At 35.0% G+C, this 19,866-nt stretch overlaps 1 protein-coding gene across 5 annotated transcripts in view; it reads left to right on the forward strand.

Annotated features, from left to right (window-relative positions):
- Positions 1-19,866, forward strand: part of LOC111158523 (neurobeachin) — a 672,328-nt gene that overhangs the window by 357,673 nt on the left and 294,789 nt on the right. For all 5 annotated transcript variants that reach the window (XM_022520602.1, XM_022520603.1, XM_022520605.1 and 2 more), the window contains 2 exons: positions 7,289-7,397; positions 11,317-11,483. In XM_022520602.1, coding sequence (XP_022376310.1) covers positions 7,289-7,397; positions 11,317-11,483 — 276 coding nt within the window. The remainder of the gene's footprint in view (positions 1-7,288; positions 7,398-11,316; positions 11,484-19,866) is intronic.

The following is a 19,866-nucleotide window of genomic DNA, read 5'->3' on the forward strand; positions in this document are numbered from 1 at the left end:
TAATTTCCATTAAGAACAGAATTTATGAGATTGAATTTAAAAATTTTTATGTTCTATTTACTGAAGACATTCCTGAAACCTAAGGAATGTTGAAAGTAAAAAGATAGACAAGTATATGGTGGACAGTAACCAAAACAAAGCTTACACAGCTATGCTAATATAAAAAATAGGTTTTAAGGTAAAAATTATTAATATTAATGAATCAGGTCATATAGTTTTTAAAAAATTGATTTTATCAGTAAGGTACTACCAGTCTATACTTTTATGTTTCATAAAATAGCATCAAAATATGCAAAGCAAAAATTGATGGAACATCAGGAAGAAAATGACAAATCTTCCACCTTAATGATTTTAATACTCTGATATCAATCATCAAAATATCTGTCACACAAAAAAATTAACAAAAACATACAAGATTGGGGGCACCTGAGTGGCTCATTTGTTAAGCATCCAACTCTTGGATTTCTGCTCTGGTCATTATTTCAGGGTTGTGAGATCAAGCCCTGCATCAGGCTCCATGCCTACCTTGGAGCTAGCTTGGAGCCTGCTTAAGATTCTTTCTTTCCCTTTCTCTCTCTCCCCTACCTGCCTCCTGCCAAAAAAAATAAAGGAAAAGAAAAAAGAAAGAAAGAAAAGAAATACACACAATTTGAGTGACATCAGTTAGCGGGTTTGATATTATTGTTATCAGTGGGAGAGTCTGCATTGTGTGAATGAAAGTCTCCATTCTTGGATTCCCCACAAAAAGATTTACTTGAGGATGGGTGCTCCAATAAAGACAGCCAGAAGGAAAGCAACAAGCACAAAGCAGTTTGGGGATTGGATATTTGTTGGGTCTTCCTGGGCCGGTAGGAGCTGTTTTGTCGAGTAGGGTGATCACTTACGGAGACTACTTCCAGTCATTTGGGGGTTGGAGGGTTAGTTTTTGACCCTACACAGTTTGTACTGGAATCATCATGGTAGCTTTTCTCCATGGGGGGCTGTGCTATAACTGCAAAGCAAATGCATTATAATGAGTTTAGGGACTACCCTGGGGCAGAGGTAGAAGAGGAGAGGGGCATGCTCCACACCTGAGGCTCTTGGTCTATTAGTCCCAAAGTCTTAGAAGCCTCAAGGTCAAGATGCTGTACCCTTGGGCTTCTAATGTGAGACCTCTTTATCACCATCCTTGCTTCTACCTCAGGTCTCTATCATTCCCCCTCAAGGTCTTGGGAGTTTGCCTCCAGGCATTCCTTCCACTGTCATATCTAGCTTTTTCCTAACATTATAGGCATATATAGAACTTTGCCCCCAACCATAAAGAATACATATTCACAAATAATTGAGTCAGATCATCTCATCAAAATTTTAAGAGTTAGTGTTACCATGATATCTGATAGCACTTTTACATTTAAAGGCAAGGACAAGAAGAAAACTTAACAGCCTCATAATTATAGAAAAAATTTAAATATCTAAGTAATTTATATTTTAAAGGAAACTCAGAAGAGAAAAATATTTGAAACTAAACAGTAATGAAAATGCTAAATACTAAAATGGATGTAATGCAAGAAAAATGGAATTTGAAGATAAATGTGTAGCTTTAAAAGGTTATATTAGAGAATAAGCCTAAAACTAAGGAGCTGAATCACCAGCTAAAAAAATAATGTCCCTGTTAGAAAAAACAGAATAAGCCTTCACAAAGTAGAAGGAAGTTGATAATAAAGACCAGAAATCACCAAACAGAAAAATAAGTTACAATAGAGTGGATGAACAAATACAAAGATTTTTTTCTTTAAATAATAATAACACAGGCAAACTATCCCAAGTTTGATCAAGAACAAAACAGAAAAATAAACATCAGAAATTTAAAAAAGAAACAATTGGGGCGCCTGGGTGGCTCAGTGGGCTAAAGCCTCTACCTTCGGCTCGGGTCATGATCCCAGAGTCCTGGGATGAAGTCCCGCATCAGGCTCTGCTCAGCAGGGAGCCTGCTTTCCCCTCTCTCTCTCTCTGCCTGCCTCTCTGCCTACTTGTGATCTCTGTCTGTCAAATAAATAAATAAAATCTTAAAAAAAAAAAAAACAACAACTTGGAAAAGATAATGAGGGTGCTATCAAAATGTTTTACCATTAAAAATAAAAATTTTAATGAAATGGGAAAATTTCTAGAAAATATATAAGTTCTAAAGACTGAGTAACAAGTAACAAAACCCTAAAATTCTAAGTATGAAGGAAATTTAATCAGTAAAAATTCTTCCTACAGTAATAGTTTAGGTATATGCTACCAAATGTTCAAATAAAACACTGTTCCAACCATATACCAACTGCTAGAGAACACAGAGGGAACGCTCTTAATTCATTCTTTGAGGACTGTTTAATCCTGACTACAAAGCAAACAAGATGTGTGGGAGAAAGGAAAATCACAAGCCAGTCTCCATTATTAATGTAGATATGTGAATCCTAATTAAAATATTTGCAGAACTCAGTCCAGCCATATATAAAGATATACTATGTCTGTGGGAGTGGAGAACTGGGAAGGGAGGTGGGGGAAAGTTAACCCAGAAATGCCGAAGTTGTTCATTATTGTAAAATTCCTAAAAATGTCTTTGATTTATCCTATTAAATCCTTATTATCCTCTCAGTATGTTCAGACGCACCCAATAAAATTCAACATTCATGATTTTTAAAAAAATAGTCTTAGCAAACGAGAAATAAAAAAGGATTTTCTTAATCTGAAAAGAGTGCAGAAAACATGCCACTTTATTTCTAAAACTTAAAAACAAGTTAATCCGGGCAACATATTTTGCCATATACATAGATTAGATTAAACGATGAAGAGGCAAGAGAATGATAAACATGAAGTACATGGGACGCCTGGGTGGCTCAGTTGGCTAAGGGGCTGCCTTCAGCTCAGGTCATGATCCCAGAGTCTTAGGATCAAGTCCCACATCCGGCTCCTTGCTCAGCAGGGAGCCTGCTTCTTTTCTCCCTCTTCCTCTGCCTGCCACTCTGTCTGCCTGTGCTTTCTCGCTCTCTCCCTTCTCTCTCACAAAAAAATAAATAAAATCCTAAAAAAAAAAAAAAAAATGAAGTGCAGCAGAGTGGTTAATAAATGTGTGTGTTTATGTGTTAAATATATATCCAAATCATTACAAACATACATTCGAGTAAATACAGTATTTTTTTAAATAAAGAAAAAATTTAAGTGAATAAAGTTAGAATACTAAAGACATTTCTGTGGACTCTGAAAACATGAGTAAAAGAAATTGGCTGTGAAAAAGAAATAGAAACTTCATCTTCAATGAAATTAGGTTTTGTGAATTTCCTCAACAGTCCAGATATAGGACAGAGGAGGGAGACCAATGTCTTAATCTAGGGATGCCTGAGCAATTGTAGCAGGTAGATAAGAATTGAGTGACAGTGCCAGCAAGAAAGTAGTTACAACATGGAACTACGGGATGGCAAGTTCAATGGGAAAAGAAGTGAATCTGAGCGGTGGAAAAAGGATTAAGAGAAAATAGAGGGATTAAACAAGTGCAGTTAGAAGAATCCAGAGCTTGTTTTTGCCTGGATCCAGGGGAGGGACAAATGAAGGCAAGAGAGAACAGTAAGTGTAGGGAGGTTGTAGCCAGAAAATAGATTGTTGGAGTTTAAAGATTTAGGAAGTGAAGACAATTAGGGCCAGTAGAGTGATTTCCTGAAGTGAAGTAGAATTGAAGTTTCTAAAGGAATCATAGATTTAGGTATTTTTAGATCCTGTTAAAAAGGGACAAGGAATTGTGATATACTCTGGGGAATGGTTTTCCCTGTGGATAATGAAGTTACCCAGAATGATTAAGTCAACTAAGATTCCTTCTCTCCATGGAAGTAAAACAAACTATGTTAGTTGATGTGTAACTCGTAAGTATGCTCGTTGATGCAGAACTCATTAGTGTCAGAGCAGAGCTAGGAGGACAAACTGACTTTCAGATAATTGATACAATTTCTCTGGTATTTCTGAGGTAAGAGTCTTCCCCACCCTCTGCCCCTCTCTGCTGCCATGCCTCTTTGCTTTACCAATCCACTGTTTTGCTCCTGGGGAGTCTTTACCTATTAACTGCCAGACACAGGGCCTCTCCCTCCCTGCTGTCTTCTGTTAATCTATTTAAGTTTTGTAATCCACACTAATTTGCACATATTAGATTTCCTCCTGGCTTTCTTCAGCTTTCATGCACTAGACAAAGCCATTGAACAGAATATTCCTATATTTCACATCTCTTTTCTCTTTTGAAGCCAGCCTAACAAATATAGACCAATTATTTCATCAAAACTTAATATTCAGAGTTTAAGTTACAGTCTTTTTTTAACTTCTTTTCTTTTTCTACCTCCCTCAGTGAATTGAAGATTATCTGTATGATTGTTTGCTTTCCAACATTATAGAGAAGTCTGAGCCTTTTTTCCAAGTATTGTGGTTTCTAACAGAGTCCCCTAACCTTTCGTTCTTCAAATAATTTATATTATCATTAACTTTTGTTCTAAAAATTAAGAAAATATTCCCATTGGAATGTGCCTGTGTTCCTCTTAAGTAACTGGAGAGATTATTGCTGCATGTTTCCAGGTGGTATTTCCACTTACTCTGCTGCTATGCAAGATTTTAGTTGTGCCTGTGTCATACGGTGGGAAGTCCCTGCTGGTCTGAGAGTGATGGCCGTTATTTACCTTAAATCTCATCATGGAGTAATGATGTCAGACCACATACGGACTTTGGGGGAATAGGTTTTTACTGAGAACTATCTTGAATTCAGTATCTACATTACTGCCTTACGAAATATAGAGATCATTCACCTGCCGATTTTTATAGAAGATGCTACACAGATATCGCACATAATTTGGTGAAAAGATAGTAAAACTTACTGCTATGTAATTCAACCTTAATACACTTCAAAGAAAAAATAAATTCAGTACAGACTTACTTCCAAGACATGTTATAGAGCTTTTACAAATTATATTTAAGCAACAAATTAGAAATATCAGGATACTCAGTAATGGTTTTTTGTTTGCTTATTCATATTATCAGTGAAAAAGATGAGTTTGCTATGGGTAGACAATGTAGTGAACAATATAGGAATAGTTACTGAGTTGCTATTTAGTATACAAAAGTTAAAATGAGGTTCAATTTTTCCCATTCTGATTAAAATTTACAACAACTTGAGCAAGAAAAAAATGATAATTCATTTCATTAATGAGCAGTGGAAATATAAAACAGCAATCTTAAAAAGAGCACTCTTGTTAAAAATCTAAGTGGAGAAAAAACTGGACCATGAATGGAGGTGAGTATTAGAATTGAATCTTGAAAGGACATAGGTCAAAGAATGGACATTATTTTGTAAGTTTGCCCTTTAAGAAAAACCCAGAAAGACTTAAAGGTAACTTCAAATGTCCTTTGATTATTTTTAACACAGTAATCGCCTATAGAAAAAGAAAACATTTTAAAAGATGCAAAAAGGCCAAATCACTGTTTATAGTAGACAAAATGACAAGAATTAATGTTAGAATGCCCACAGCGGAGGAGGGCAGTAATTAACATGAAAGGTTTTACTTCAAAAAATATTGTTGGCTAATGAAGATGCAATGCCAAATATATAGAATTTTGAGAATTTTTAAAAAATTATAATCTGAGGCAAAGAACTTAATTTTTCTGAGCCTTAGTTTCTTATGTTTAAAAATGAAAATAATATTTATCTCTGAGGATTCTTGTGAGAATTAAATATTTTGTGTAAACTACCTATTTTATTGCCTATCTCTCAATAAGTGGTTTGGTGACAGTTGTTATGATTTATTTCTTCTCCTTCTCCTCCTCCTCCTCCTTCATCATCATCATCATCATCATCATCATCATCATGTGATTTAAATCTGTCTTTATTCTCATAACTGGGCTCAGCTCAGCAATTCCTTTGCTCCCTGCGAAGCTGTCTGGCATTTCAGTCACCTGGGAGGCTGGCTCTGGGCTGGGAGCTCATGTAGGCCTGGGATCCTGAGGTCCTCTATTCTCCTTGGGTTGGCCATAAAATGTGAGCTGCTCTCAGCAGGGCAGCAGATTCTAGAAGACAAAGTTCCAAGAAAGGAAGGCAAAAGGTGCAAGGCATCTTATGGCCTAGACTCAGAAGTCACAAAGCATCACCTCTGTTATATTCTGTTGGTTACAGGAAGTCACAGGCAGACCTAAGGGCTGCAGAAAATGACTCCTCTTTTTGACAGAGCAATAACACTCTCACACTTCAAAAGAGCATGTGGGATCGGAGATACTGTTGCAGCCATCTTTGAATAACCTCTGCCCTTTGCTATAAAAGAAGTATGAAGAAGCTCCCTGTGTGTATAAGAAAAGGTCTTCAAGGGGTGCCTGGGTGGCTCAGTGGGTTAAAGCCTCTGCCTTCAGCTCAGGTCATGATCCCAGGGTCCCCGCACATGGGGCCCCTCTGCTCAGCGGGGAGCCTGCTTCCTCCTCTCTCTCTCTCTCTCTGCCTGCCTCTCTGCCTACTTGTGATCTCTGCCTGTCAAATAAATAAATAAAATCTTTAAAAAAGAGAGAGAAGAAAATGTCTTCAAGATATATTGCTAAGTGAGAAAAGCTAGGTACAGAAAAGACTGTATAATACACTAACAATAGTGTAAGGAAGTTGGGGGGGAGAATGTATTTGTATGATGTATTTTTAAAAGTCTCTGAAAACATGCAAGAAACTAATAACAAACAGTGCCTGATGAGTTTGCAGTCAAATGCTCTTCCACTGAGCTATACCCCCAGTCTGATGAGTTTGGAAATCATGTGTCTAGGTGATAAAGGGAGGCTTTTCACTATATGTCTTACTATACTTTTTCAAAACAATCTGAATATTCAAATAACTTCTATTGTTTAAAAATGAAGTTTATAGATTTCCTAATATATGGCCATTTAGATTTTGTGTGAAAATTTACTTCTATGATAGTGAATTCTGTTGTTTTAACCATTTACTTCAAAGGTGGTGAATTCTGTTGTTTTAACCATTTAAAACACTGTCAAAAAGCCTTGATTCTTTTGCATTAACTACGTCAAATTAACTGAATCATTCATTCACAAGACACACAGTACTTACCAGAGGCATTGTTGTAACATTTTTATGGTATATTTCTGTATTTCAAATGTCTTTGAATTATAATTTCATCTATCTTAATTTCATAATGTAACTTTAAATTTATGCATAATTAATATTTTAAATACTGAAACTTGATTATTAAAATGTAGTATTAACTGAAGCTATTAAGAATAATAATTCCAAAGGTATCTTCCTTTTTAGATTACTATGCCATGCTATGAAGGACCATATAGTTCGTGTTGCAAATGAAGCTGAGTTTATTTTGAACAGACAGAGAGCTGAGGATGTACATAAACATGCAGAGTTTGAGGTAAGGTTTTTATAAAGAAGGTTTTTTAGAAACTGTTTTATAAGCAGTTCTTTTTTTTTTTTTTTAAGCTTTCGTAAATGCCAAACACAGAGCACTAATTTTTACCTCATTTACAACATGCAGAAATTCTTCTTACAATATGCCTAACTCTTTGGTAGACTGAAGTTCTAATGTATTCTTAAACGCAAATAAGATTTTATGATGCAATTACTTTAGTAATTTTTAAACTAGTTTATACATCACTTAGAGATGGGCATAACAAGTTGTTATATGAAGAAACTCCGTTTTACCAAATATTCCATAATTTATTATTTATCAATGTGTCCGTCTTTAGAGTGACTGAAGATCACTTCAGTTGTCTTACTGTTATAATCGATATTTCACTGACAACTTAAGCTTTGCTATTATATGATATACATGTAGATCTATACATATATTGGGAATAGAATAATTTTAAAATCCTCATAAGTGGGGCGCCTGGGTGGCTCAGTGGGTTAAGCCTCTACCTTCGGCTAGGGTCGTGATCTCAAGGTCCTGGAATTGAGCCCCACATTGGGCTCTCTGCTTGTCGGGGAGCCTGCTTCTCCCTCTCTCTCTGCCTGCCTCTCTGCCTACTTGTGATCTCTCTCTCTCTCTCTCTCGTCAGATAAATAAATAAATAAACTTAAAAAAAAATCCTCATAAGTACCTTGGCTAAAGAAAAAATTAACATTTCTATTTCACGTGCAAAAACTAAAGTGTATTGAGATATTGTATATTCTATACTAATAGGTTTTATAAAAATATTATTTTTATATTTCCAGCATGTTAATAATTATTTGCCATTATTTGAATTGCCTCAATTCAATATCTTGATTTCAGTGTTTTAAATTATAGTGATTACTTAATTCATTCAATTTTTGACAAAACTTGGTTTCAGAAATATTCAGGTGACCTGCCTGACTGGCTTAGCTGAACTGTCAGTGGCCCTAAAAATACTCTTCTTCTTTCTTTCTTTTTTTTTTTAATTTAATTTTATTTTTCCAGTGTTCCAAGATTCATTGTTTATGCACCACACCTGGTGCTCCATGCAATACATGCCCTCCTTAATACCCACCACCAGGCTCACCCATCCCCCCACCCCAACCCTTCCAAAACCCTGTTTGTTTCTCAGAACCCACAGTCTCATGCTTCATTTCCCCCTCCGTTTTCCCCCAATTCACTTTTCCTTTCCTTCTCCTAATGTCCTCAGTGTTATTCTTTATGCTCCACAAGTAAGTGAAACCATATGATAATTGACTTTCTCTGCTTGACTTATTTCACTCAACGTGAGGCAGGAATCTATCAAAATCTTAGAGGAGAACATAGGCCTTGAAAATAATAAATAACCATCAATTTATTTTCCTGATGCAACATGCAAACAAGTGGGACACGGCTGGAAATCAGAGTCCAAGATTTCAGTTTTGATGAGGTTTTTATCTCAGTAAGCCAGCTCTCTTAGTCATGCAAGTTGATGCCCTCAGTGTAGTAATCTCTGACCTTGCTAGCTGAAAAGCACAAGACAGAGAATTAACTGTTGTCACTCTCATACCCAACCTCTGCTTCATTTGTCAGAGGAGACAGTACACACTTGTCATGTGAGATTGCAACAACCTTATTTTGAAAAAAATACCAAATATTTTAAACTTTGATAAAAATACATTGACAATTGGGTGTTTATCAAAGTATCATATCCCTTCAAGAGTAAATACTATTGGATATTTATCAAGATATCCTGCTATAATCTGGGTGTCAAGAAAATTTTGTCTTATCTGTTCTTTGAAGAATATGTTTAGATATGAGATAGGTCAGGAGTTGAAACAAAATAAGCACATTCAATTAACTAGTGACTTCTATTAGTAAATAAGATTTAGAATATTAGCTGAATCCCCTGCAGGATGAGTTTTAAATCATTCATATATCTACTAAGAAAATCAAGAAATTTTGTGGGGATATCTAAAGGTCATATTTATCATATGAAAATATTTAAAATAGATTTTTAAGCAGCTAGATATTAGTGACAAGTTTTAACACATATTTAGCCAAAATGGAATTAAGCTGAGGACAGTGGTTCTCAGCCTTTTTTTCATTAGTGCCCCCTCTAAGGAATCTTTTCTAATCTCCCTCTCCCAGTAAAATTTTATTTCTATAATATGCTGCATATCTGTTTGTGTACTGTATATGCATCTGTGCTTTATACGTAGAAAGGATATGGTTTTTTCTCATCCCCAATACCACTTTTTATGCCCTGGGCATGAGATCATTCCTGTTGAGGATGCATGGCGAAGAGTGATAAGAGGCTATGAAGTGGACAAGAAGACTCAGTGCTTTTTGGATTATGTAAATATAAAATAAAATACATAAATCAAATTTTGAGAGTATCATCATTGTTATTTAATTGATGTGTTTTTTTAACTGAAACATTTAAATTTGTTCTTTTTAGGTTAGAGCTGTATTGGTAAATGCATTGACCTTGAGTGTGTGTGTGCGTGTGCACGCTTAAGTTGTTTACCAAACACTTACCACTTTTAAATTATAAAAGATTTTATAAAAGCCATGATATTTTATTAGGACTTTTTGGGAATTTCTCTGCCTCCCATATAAGCCTGTGATTAAGAGATAAAGTATATTTAATTTGAGATGGGTACTTCAAAATTTTTTTAGTTAACCATTGTAATTGTTAAGGAAGAAAAATGAAAATTTAATTTTGCTCTCCAATGAGCTAATGAAATATTAAACTCATTATGGAGGCAGATCATTGTACTAATTGGTGATTCCCTGTACAAAAAGATAAATTGGAAAATGAATTAATCCTTCTTAGAGTACTGTAAGGTTATTTCTCTGAAAGAGATGACTTGTGGTAATAGTCTGCATCAATAGATAGACTGAAGGGATATGTTCAGATTCCTTCCATGAAACAAATTTTTACATAGTAAAGATGAATGTGAACCAATTATATGTATTTTTAGATGTGAGACTTTTTTCCCTCTAATTATATGACTCATATTATATGCTTGGTAAAGTTAGAATTTATGGTCAGTCCACCTATATAAAAATTACTATACAAAAATCAAACATAATTAAAGAGATGTTCATCTTCATGTTCATATTGAACCTTTCTGATACACAGTGAGATGGATACTGATTAGCTATGTCACTGATACTGGTGAGCATGAATACGGACAGTGGACAGAACAACTGATTATTAGAAAAGATGAGAATAATAGGGTTGTTATCATGGGAACCTTTGAACACATTAAATTCTAGACTTGGGAGAGATTATAGAGAAAACTTTAGCTTCTCATTCTATAAATATGAAACTGAGTATTGATGGGGAAAGAAAAGAATTTTCACAAAGTGTGGAATAAATCCAAATCTAAATACCTAAGTCATTGCTTTTCCTTGTATACCACATTGCCATTCATGAAATTGGAAAACTATTATTTATAGTTTATATATATATATATATATATATGGCAAGTTTTGGATCTCTATATAATTATCAAGAATGTAATTCTCATTTTAAGTGTGGCATATACCATATTGGTTAAAATAATAATTAGATTTATGTATTTAATAAACCATTCTTCTAAAATTATTACTTTGGGAATATATTAAAATCAGACTCAGAATTTTAGGAGCCTTAAAGATCATTAATTGCTTTATATAATACCATCCAAATTATCTTCCATATACTTTATGTATAATCACATAGAACACATTTTTACAAGTTTGAAAAGTGATTGTAGTGACCATATTCTTTCTGTTTTACTTTTCTTAAATTAAATTTTCACAAGATTATGTTACTACCCTTCAATTTAAGGTCAGATATCGTTCCTTACTTGGACACCACAGAAGTTATACATTGTTAAACATTATGCATCATTCGTATTTTTTGTAGTCGCAGTGTGCCCAGTATGCTGCTGATAGAAGAGAGGAGGAAAAGATGTGTGATCATCTCATAAGTGCTGCTAAACATCGAGATCACGTTACAGCAAACCAACTGAAACAGAAGATCCTTAATATTCTCACAAATAAGCATGGCGCTTGGGGAGCAGTTTCTCATAGGTGAGTTTCACAAATTTACAAGTAAATAATAACTCACAGGTTATTTATAATAGAAGTTAAAGATTACGAACTTTAAAATTATGTAGAAAAAATGATTTAAAACATACAAAATTGCTTGAATTTTTCCCTGATATCTTTAGTAATTCCTTGTTAGAATCCTTCAGGAAAAAATCTAAACTTTTAACAGAAGCTCCAGTGGAAGCCATTTCTAATTTAACAGTAATATGTAATATAAAAAAAAAAAATAGGCAAGTATTTTAGATTACTATCTCTTACATGATGTGTGTTAATTATTAGAAGTGGCTTTTTTTCAACTTTGAAGAGTCAACTCTACCTAGTAATTAAATTTATATCATTCTTAATTTTTCCAAAACAGGTAGTAATAGAAACATTTACTGTGTAGAGGTAACACATCTTTTTAAAGCTTTTCTTCCATATTTTTCTATTCAGTCTTTCTTAGGAAAGATTTTCATTGCACATTAGGGCATTTATGATATCATAGTAAAAGTAAAACCAAAATTGGTTGTTTATGAATTACAGATGTTCTCGCTAAAGTTTTGTGGGCATAAAATTTTTTTATTTCCTCTACACAATGAAGTTTTCTAGAAAAATAATAGTGAGGCAGGTCACAATATTTCGATTGCTAATGTTCTTCATTTTTAGATCTTCATTTTATTTGATCCTATTAAATGCTTTTAAGTCTCTGGCAGAGTTTAGGGGTTGGTTAAATGTGACCGGCACACTACTAAGAAGAATTCTGATAGAACTTATTCTCTTAGTTGGGGAATAACATCTAGAATATGACCATGATACTGTTTGATCATCTGGCCTGGTATTTCAAATATAAGATAGACTTGGTAAATCTTTATAATTTTTGTATTTAAGGTAAAATTATAAGTTAATAACCTTAAAAATAATCAACACTCAATATATGTTTCTTATAATAATAGTGATACTGTGACATCTAGATTTATTGAATGCTTATTGTGTGCCAGGCATCATACTAAGACGTTTACATGAATTATTTCATTTAACCTTTAGAACATCTCTATTTATTTTGGTACTCAAATGTTTTCCGTATTATATTGAGGAAACTGGAGCTTTCAGAAGTTAAATAAAAACTTACATAGTATCACACAAGGAGAGACAGTGTTTCAGTCAGAGTTCTCCAGAAAAACATAAAAACAGAACCAATGGAATGTATGTGAGACATGGAGATATAGGTATAAGTATAAATATAGAAATAGACATAGATTTATTTTAAAGAATTGACTCACATGATTATGAGGGCTGGTAAGTCTAAAATCTGTAGGATAGACTGGCAGGCTAGAAACTAAGGCATGATTTTTGCTATAGTCCTGACACAGGATTTCTTCTTCTCCAATGAACCTCAAGGTTTATTTTGTTTTGTTCTTATTTTTGTTTTTTTTTAAGGCCTTCAACTAATTGGATGAGGTCCACCCACATTTTATCTTTTATTTAAAGTCCAGTGATTGTAGGTGTTAACTACATTTAGGAAATACCTTCACAGCAACATCTAGACTGTTATTTGACCAAACAACTGAGCACTATAGCCTAGTCAACTTGACATGTAAAGTTTAACATCATACATGGTAGCAATAACATGGGCATTTTGCCCAGCTCTAGACTTTGTCTCTCTTTTTTGTGTTCTCTGAATTGGATTTATCTTCTTAGTTCTATACAATCAGGACTGTAATGTAATATTGCTAATAATTCAGGTGATATGACTCAGAATATTGCCTTCAGTATAAAGATGCATGAGAACTTGAGGTCTTAATTATTTCATCATCTAATTAGGATACAGCTAACAGAGAGTCACCTCCATAGCTGCAGTCATGAGTCAAGTGCATCCTCTGCTCAGCTAATCCTTTACTGGGTTTCATTAGGCTGACAGAAAGACTGGCAGCAGGACCCCTTAGATATAAAGGTAGCTTCTCTTCTTTCCTGCACATTAATTCCCAGTGACTAACAAAAAAACACACAATCTTTCTGTTAATCATCCTTTCCTAAGTAAGTCACTGAACTCTAAATATTTAAGAATAGGTTTTGTTCTCTATAATCTTACTTAGTATTTGACTAATTAATAAGACTCAGTCATTAGATTGCTTCTCTTTTTTGTTTGATTCACTCTTTATTGTAGCTTTTACAAATCTCACGGCTTAAAAACACAACCCCTATGTTGATAACTCCCTAGTTTATTATCCCTAGTCCAGATCTTTCAGTCACCTCCAGACTTGTTTATCCATCTACCTATTTGGCATCTTCTACCTAGATACCATACTTCAGGTGACAAAACAGCTCCTAAGACTTTCTCCCAAACCATCTCTACCTCAACCGAGGGCAGCTCCATTCTTAAATTTGCCCAGGCCGTAAATGTGGCTTTTATCCTAACTGCTCTTAACACATCACATATTGAGCCCTGAGGCACATCTTACTGACTCTGTCACAGAATATGTCTAGCACATTACCTTTGCGGTCCCCTTGCTCCAAAATGATGCCATCATTTCTCACTTGACTTGTCCCAGCAGCATTTTCTATAGTCTTCCTGCTTCTGCCTTGATCCTCCTAAAGGCCATTCTCAAAACAACAGCCTGGGCGATTTTTATTAAAATGTGTATCCTTTTGCTCCTCTACTCAGAAACCCCCAGAGCCGTGCTGTGCAAGATGGTAACCATTAGTCACATGTGGCTATTGAAATTTAATAAAAATTAAATTTAATTAAAAATGTAGGGCCACCTTTCAAGTACTCAGTAGCCACATGTGGGTGGCAGCTAGCATATTAGACAGCACAGAACATTTCCATTATTGCACAAAGTTGCATTGGATGGTGTTGCTCCAGAAGTTTCCTGTGTCACCGAAAGTTAAAATCCTTACGATGACCTACAAGGACAGAATGTGCTATTTTTGATAGAGTGTTCAGAGAAATCCATTCTGATAAAGAACCACTTGGGCAAAGAACTCTGAGCATTTTAAACAGAGGGAACAGCCTGCAAAAGAAGGAGGGGCTTGGCCTGTTCCAAGAGCAGGCAGAGACCAGTATGGCTGCCGTGCAGTGAGCCATGGATGAAAGGTTATGATCTTTGTTAACTCTCTGACCTCCTCTCTTGCTACTCTCCCCTGGCTCATTTTGTTCCAGTCACTGTGGCTTTTTGCTGTTTTTCTGGCTTTTAGGACATGCTTATTCTATTTGGAATGTTTTCTCCCAATCTATGCAGCTACCTCTCCCACTTTCTTCCAGTTTTAATTCAAATGGTACTTTCTCAAAAAAGCCATCATCTGTAGCCACTTCTTCCCCCCAAGTGTTTTGTATTATATTTCTCTGCTTTATTTTTCCTTTTCCAACATTTATTACTATCTTACATATTATGTACTTATTTATTAGTTGTACTGTTTTGTCTCCCACGAGAATACAAGCTCCATAATGGAAGGGATTTTTCTCTCTTTTGTCCATAGAATACCTCACACCTAGAATAATGCCAGATACATGGTGCTAAATAAATATCCACTGAATAAATTAATAAATGAACACTTGATGTATACCCTTTTTACAGCAATACTGGCAATGGAATGGAAAGCAAATTAGTCTGTTGTCTGGAACGATTTTATATTTTGAATGAAATCATATTATTAAATGACAAAATGTACTTAGCCTTGCGTAAAACCAAAGCTCGGGTTCATTGGAAAGTGAGAGGAGCAATTCTCATTTCATTGGATTATTTAAATGGTAAACTGAAGTATTATAATGCAAAATGCTTAACACAGTATCTGACACAGAGTAGACTTTTTATATTTGTTAGTCTCTTTTCTTTTTTGTTAGCTCTTTGAAAAAAGCCTTTTTAAAAAGACTTTATTTTTTTAGAGCAGTTTTAGGTTTACAACAGAGATTTTCCTTATACCTTCTCCCAACACACATGTATACCCTCTCCCATAATCATGGTCATTCTCCCAAATGGTACATTTTTTACCAGGACTGAACCCACATTTACACAGTATAGCATAATTACCCGAAGTCCATAGTCCACCTGATGGCTCACTCTTGGTGTTGGTTCTGTGTGTTGGGACAAATTATCCCATATACCCAGCATTATAATATCATATGGAGTATTTTAATTGCTCTAAAATTTCTCTGTGTTCTGCCTATTCATTTCTCTCCTTCCCCCACACCACCCTGGGCAACCACTGTTTTTTTTGTTTTGTTTTGTTTTTAAATCTATAGTTTTGCCTTTCCAGAATGTCATATAGTTGAAGTCATACAGTATGTAACCTCTTCAGATTGGGTTCTTTTACTTAGTGACATGCAATTAAGGTTCCTTCATATCTTTTCATGGCTTGATGGCTGATTTTCTTTTAGTGCTAAATAATATTTCATTGTCTGGATATACCACAGTTTATTTATCCATTTACCTACTAAAGAGTGTCTTGGTTGCTTCCAAGTTTTGGCAGTTATGAATAAACATCCATGGGCAGGTTTTTGTATGGACATTGGTTTTCAGCTCCTTTGGGTAAACACTAAAAACCATGATTGCTGAATGGTATGATAAGAGTATGTTTAGTTCTGTAAGAAACCACCAGAGTGTCTTCAAAGAGGCTATAACATTTTGCATTCTCACTACCAATATATGAGAATTTCTGTTGTTCCACCTCCTCGCCAGCTTTAACTATTGTCAGTGTTCCAGATTTGGACCATTCTAATAGGTGTATGTAGTAGTGGTATCTCATGTTTTGATTTGAATATTCCTGATGACATATGATGTGGAGCATCTTGTCATGTGCTTGTTTTCCATATGTACATCTTCTTTGGTGAGGTGTCTGTTAAGTCTTTGGCCCATTTTTTAACCAAGTTATTTGCTTTCTTATTATTGAGTTTTAAGAATTCTTTCTATATTTTGCATAACCATCCTTTATCAGATATGTCTTTTGCAAATATTTTCTCCCAGACTGTGGCTTGTCTTTTCATTCTCTTGATAGTGTCCTTTGTAGTGCAGAACTTATTAATTTTTTTTAAGATTTTTTTATTTATTTATTTGACAGACAGAGATCACAAGTAGGCAGAGAGGCAGGCAGAGAGAGGGGTGGAGGCAGGCTCCCTGCTGAGCAGAGAGCCCTATGCGGGGCTCGATCCCAGAACCCTGGGATCATGACCTAAGCTGAAGGCAGAGGCTTAACCCACTGAGCCACCCAGGCGCCCCCAGAACTTATTAATTTTAATGAAGTCTGGCTTCTGTTGTTTCTTTCATGGGTAATATCTTTGGTGTTGTATCTAAAAAGGCACCGCCCATATATACCCAAAGTCATCTAGGTTTTCTCTTCTAGAAGTTTTGTGGTTTTGCACTTTATATTTAGGTCTGTGATCCGTTTTTAGCTAATTTTTTTGAAGGATGTAAAGTCTGTATTGTATTTCTGGGTTCTGTGTCCCATTGACCTATTCGTCTGTTCTTCCAGCAATACCATATTGTCTTGGTTAATGTAGCTTTATGGTAGTTTTGAATCAAGTAGCATCAGTCCTCCCACTTTATTCTTCTCCTTCCAAAGACCCTTTTTTAAAGTAATTTCCCATCAGCCATCAATTCATGAAAAGAGATTTCCCAGAACCCTCTAACTTGTAATATATAGCTATAATTTATTGATTTTATTAATTTAATGAACAGATAACTCTTGTTAGCATAGTGGTAAAGAAGACTTACTCCCTGTCCTCATTTAGTTCATAATAGTCAAATAGAAGTGACTGATATTAAACAAAACAAATGATTATAGAAATAAAAAACGTAAATACAAACTCTGGCAATTACTAGGAAAGAAAAGTACAGGGTAATCTAAAGGAGAGGGTATAACGAATGATCTTCATGTTAGATCAGGGAATCAGAGGAGATTTCTTTAAATAAGTTCTGTTTGAGCTAAAGAATGAACAGGGAATCATCACAACAGGTGAGGTATAGAACATTCAAGAGAGAGAAATATTAAACAAAGACTCAGCTTAGAAATAATAAAATGAACGGAAAGGAGGCTCATATTTCTAGAGCTTAGTGAGCAATGGGGATAGTGGCTTGAGATAAGGCTGGAGAGTAACATATGAGCCGGATGATTTAAAGTCTTATAGATCATGTTAAGAATTTGTGACTTTATCCTAAGTGGCATAAACAGCAGTGAAAGGTTTTGAGCAGAAGAGTAACGTGATCTGATTAATGTTTTAAAAGATCAGTCTGACTGCTTTTTAAAGACATATTGGGAGTAATAGGGAAGTATGGTCACTCTATTTATAGCTGAGTTCAAATATCACCCTTCCTATAGCATTCCCTGACTTTCCCTATTTTTCTTAACCCTACCTCCTCCTATTTTGTTATCTGTATTGCAATTATCTTTGCTACACCACTTAATGTTTTATAGCTGTGCAGATACACATGTCTTCCAATAGACTTGTAGCTTCCTAAGAGGAAGGATTAAATGGTACAGTTGCATCCCTGTTATTAAATATATGTTAAATCTGAAGGAATTTCATTCCTATAATGTTATACTTGCTGTCTTACCCAAGAAAATATTGAATTTTAACTTAAAATTCCTTTTTATCTTTTGACTCAGTGGTCATGCTGGCTCTAACATACTTCAGCTTCAGCTTCTGAATTAATATTATTGCTCTTTATTTTGTCCTGAGGAAGAACTAGAATCTGACAGCCCTTTAAAAATGCATATTCAAGAATTAATGTTTTAAAATAATCCTTAGTATGTATGAACAGTTTATCTTATATTTTTGGATCATATTTTTAGTTTCTTAAACTACATAGCTTACTTAAAAACTGGGGAAAGGGCTTGATAGGCATTTTTCCAAAGAAGATATAAGAATTGCCAACAGGTACATGAAAAGATGCTCAACATTACCAATGATTTGGGAAACACAAATCAAAACCACGGTGAGATATCACCTCACACCCATTAGAATGGCTATCATCAAGAAGACAAGAGAGAACAAATGTGGCAAGAATGTGGAGAAATGGGTACCCTTGAGCAGCCGTTGGCAAGAATGTAAATTGGTGCAGCCACTATGGGCAATAGTATGGAGGTTCCTCAAAAAATTAAAAATAGAAATACTGTATGATTCAGCAATTCCTATTCTGGAATATATTCAAAGGAAACCAAAACACTATATTGAAAAGATATATGAACCTCCATGATCATAGCAGCATTATTTACAATAGCTGAGACATGGAAACTGTTTAAGTGTCCATCAATCTGTGAATGGATCCAGTTTTGTGTCATATCTATAGGAATGTGTGTGTGTGTGTGTGTGTGAGAGAGAGAGAGAGAGAGAGAGAGATGGAATGTTACTCAGCCATAAAGAAAAACAGATGGAGAGATGGAATGTTACTCAGCCAAAGAAAAACAATAAAGAAAAACAAGGAAGTCCTGCCATTTGCAACAACATGGGTGAACCTCACATTATGCTAAGTGAAATAAGTCAGACAGAGGACGACAAATATTATATGACCTCACATGTGGAACCAAAAAGAAAAAAACAAAGTCATAGAAAAAGAGATCAGATTTGTGGTTACCAGCTATAGGCAGTTGGTGGAGAGTGAATTGGAGGAAGGTGGTCAAAACGTACCAACATTAAGTAATAAGATAAATAAGTACTGGGGATATAATGTACAACATGATGACTAGCTCACTGCTATATGGCACATATGAAAGTTAAGACAGTAAATACTAAGCATTCTTATCACAAAGGAAAAAACCATTTTTTTTCTCTTTTTTCATGTCTCTGTGAGATGATGGATGTTGACTAATCTTACTATGGTAATCATTTCACAATACACATAAGTCAAATTATTATGCTACATACCTTAAACTTATATCATGCTGTATTTCAACTATATCTTAGTAAAACTGGGAAAAAACTGCATAAGCCATAACAACCTAAATTAAACTCGAGATTTTAATAGGCTCTTGAGTAAAAATGCACATAAACACACACACACACACACACACATGTATGATCCCAATTTTTAGTGTACATTTTCATATGGGCATTACTATTGAGTTTTTGTATAGTAGAAGATTTTATTGAGTGCAGCTTTGTAATGACAGTCTCTCAGTTGATACTTCACATCTAATATCTTATTTTTATTCTGATAACTTTATAAGGTAGGTATTATTTTTTCCGATTTGCATGTAAATAATGTGAGTCTTGGGTCACCTGGGTGGCTTAGTGGGTCAAAGCCGCTGCCTTCAGCTCAGGTCATGATCCCAGGGTCCTGGGATCGAACCCCATGTCTGACTGTCTGCTCAGTGGGGAGTCTGCTCCCTGCCCCCTCTGCCCATCTCTCTGCCTACTTGTGATCTCTGTCAAATAAATAAATAAAATCTTAAA

The sequence above is a fragment of the Enhydra lutris genome, unplaced genomic scaffold (genome assembly GCF_002288905.1).
Source record: "Enhydra lutris kenyoni isolate GAN:26980312 unplaced genomic scaffold, ASM228890v2 scaffoldscaffold60, whole genome shotgun sequence".
Classification (NCBI taxonomy): domain Eukaryota; kingdom Metazoa; phylum Chordata; class Mammalia; order Carnivora; family Mustelidae; genus Enhydra; species Enhydra lutris.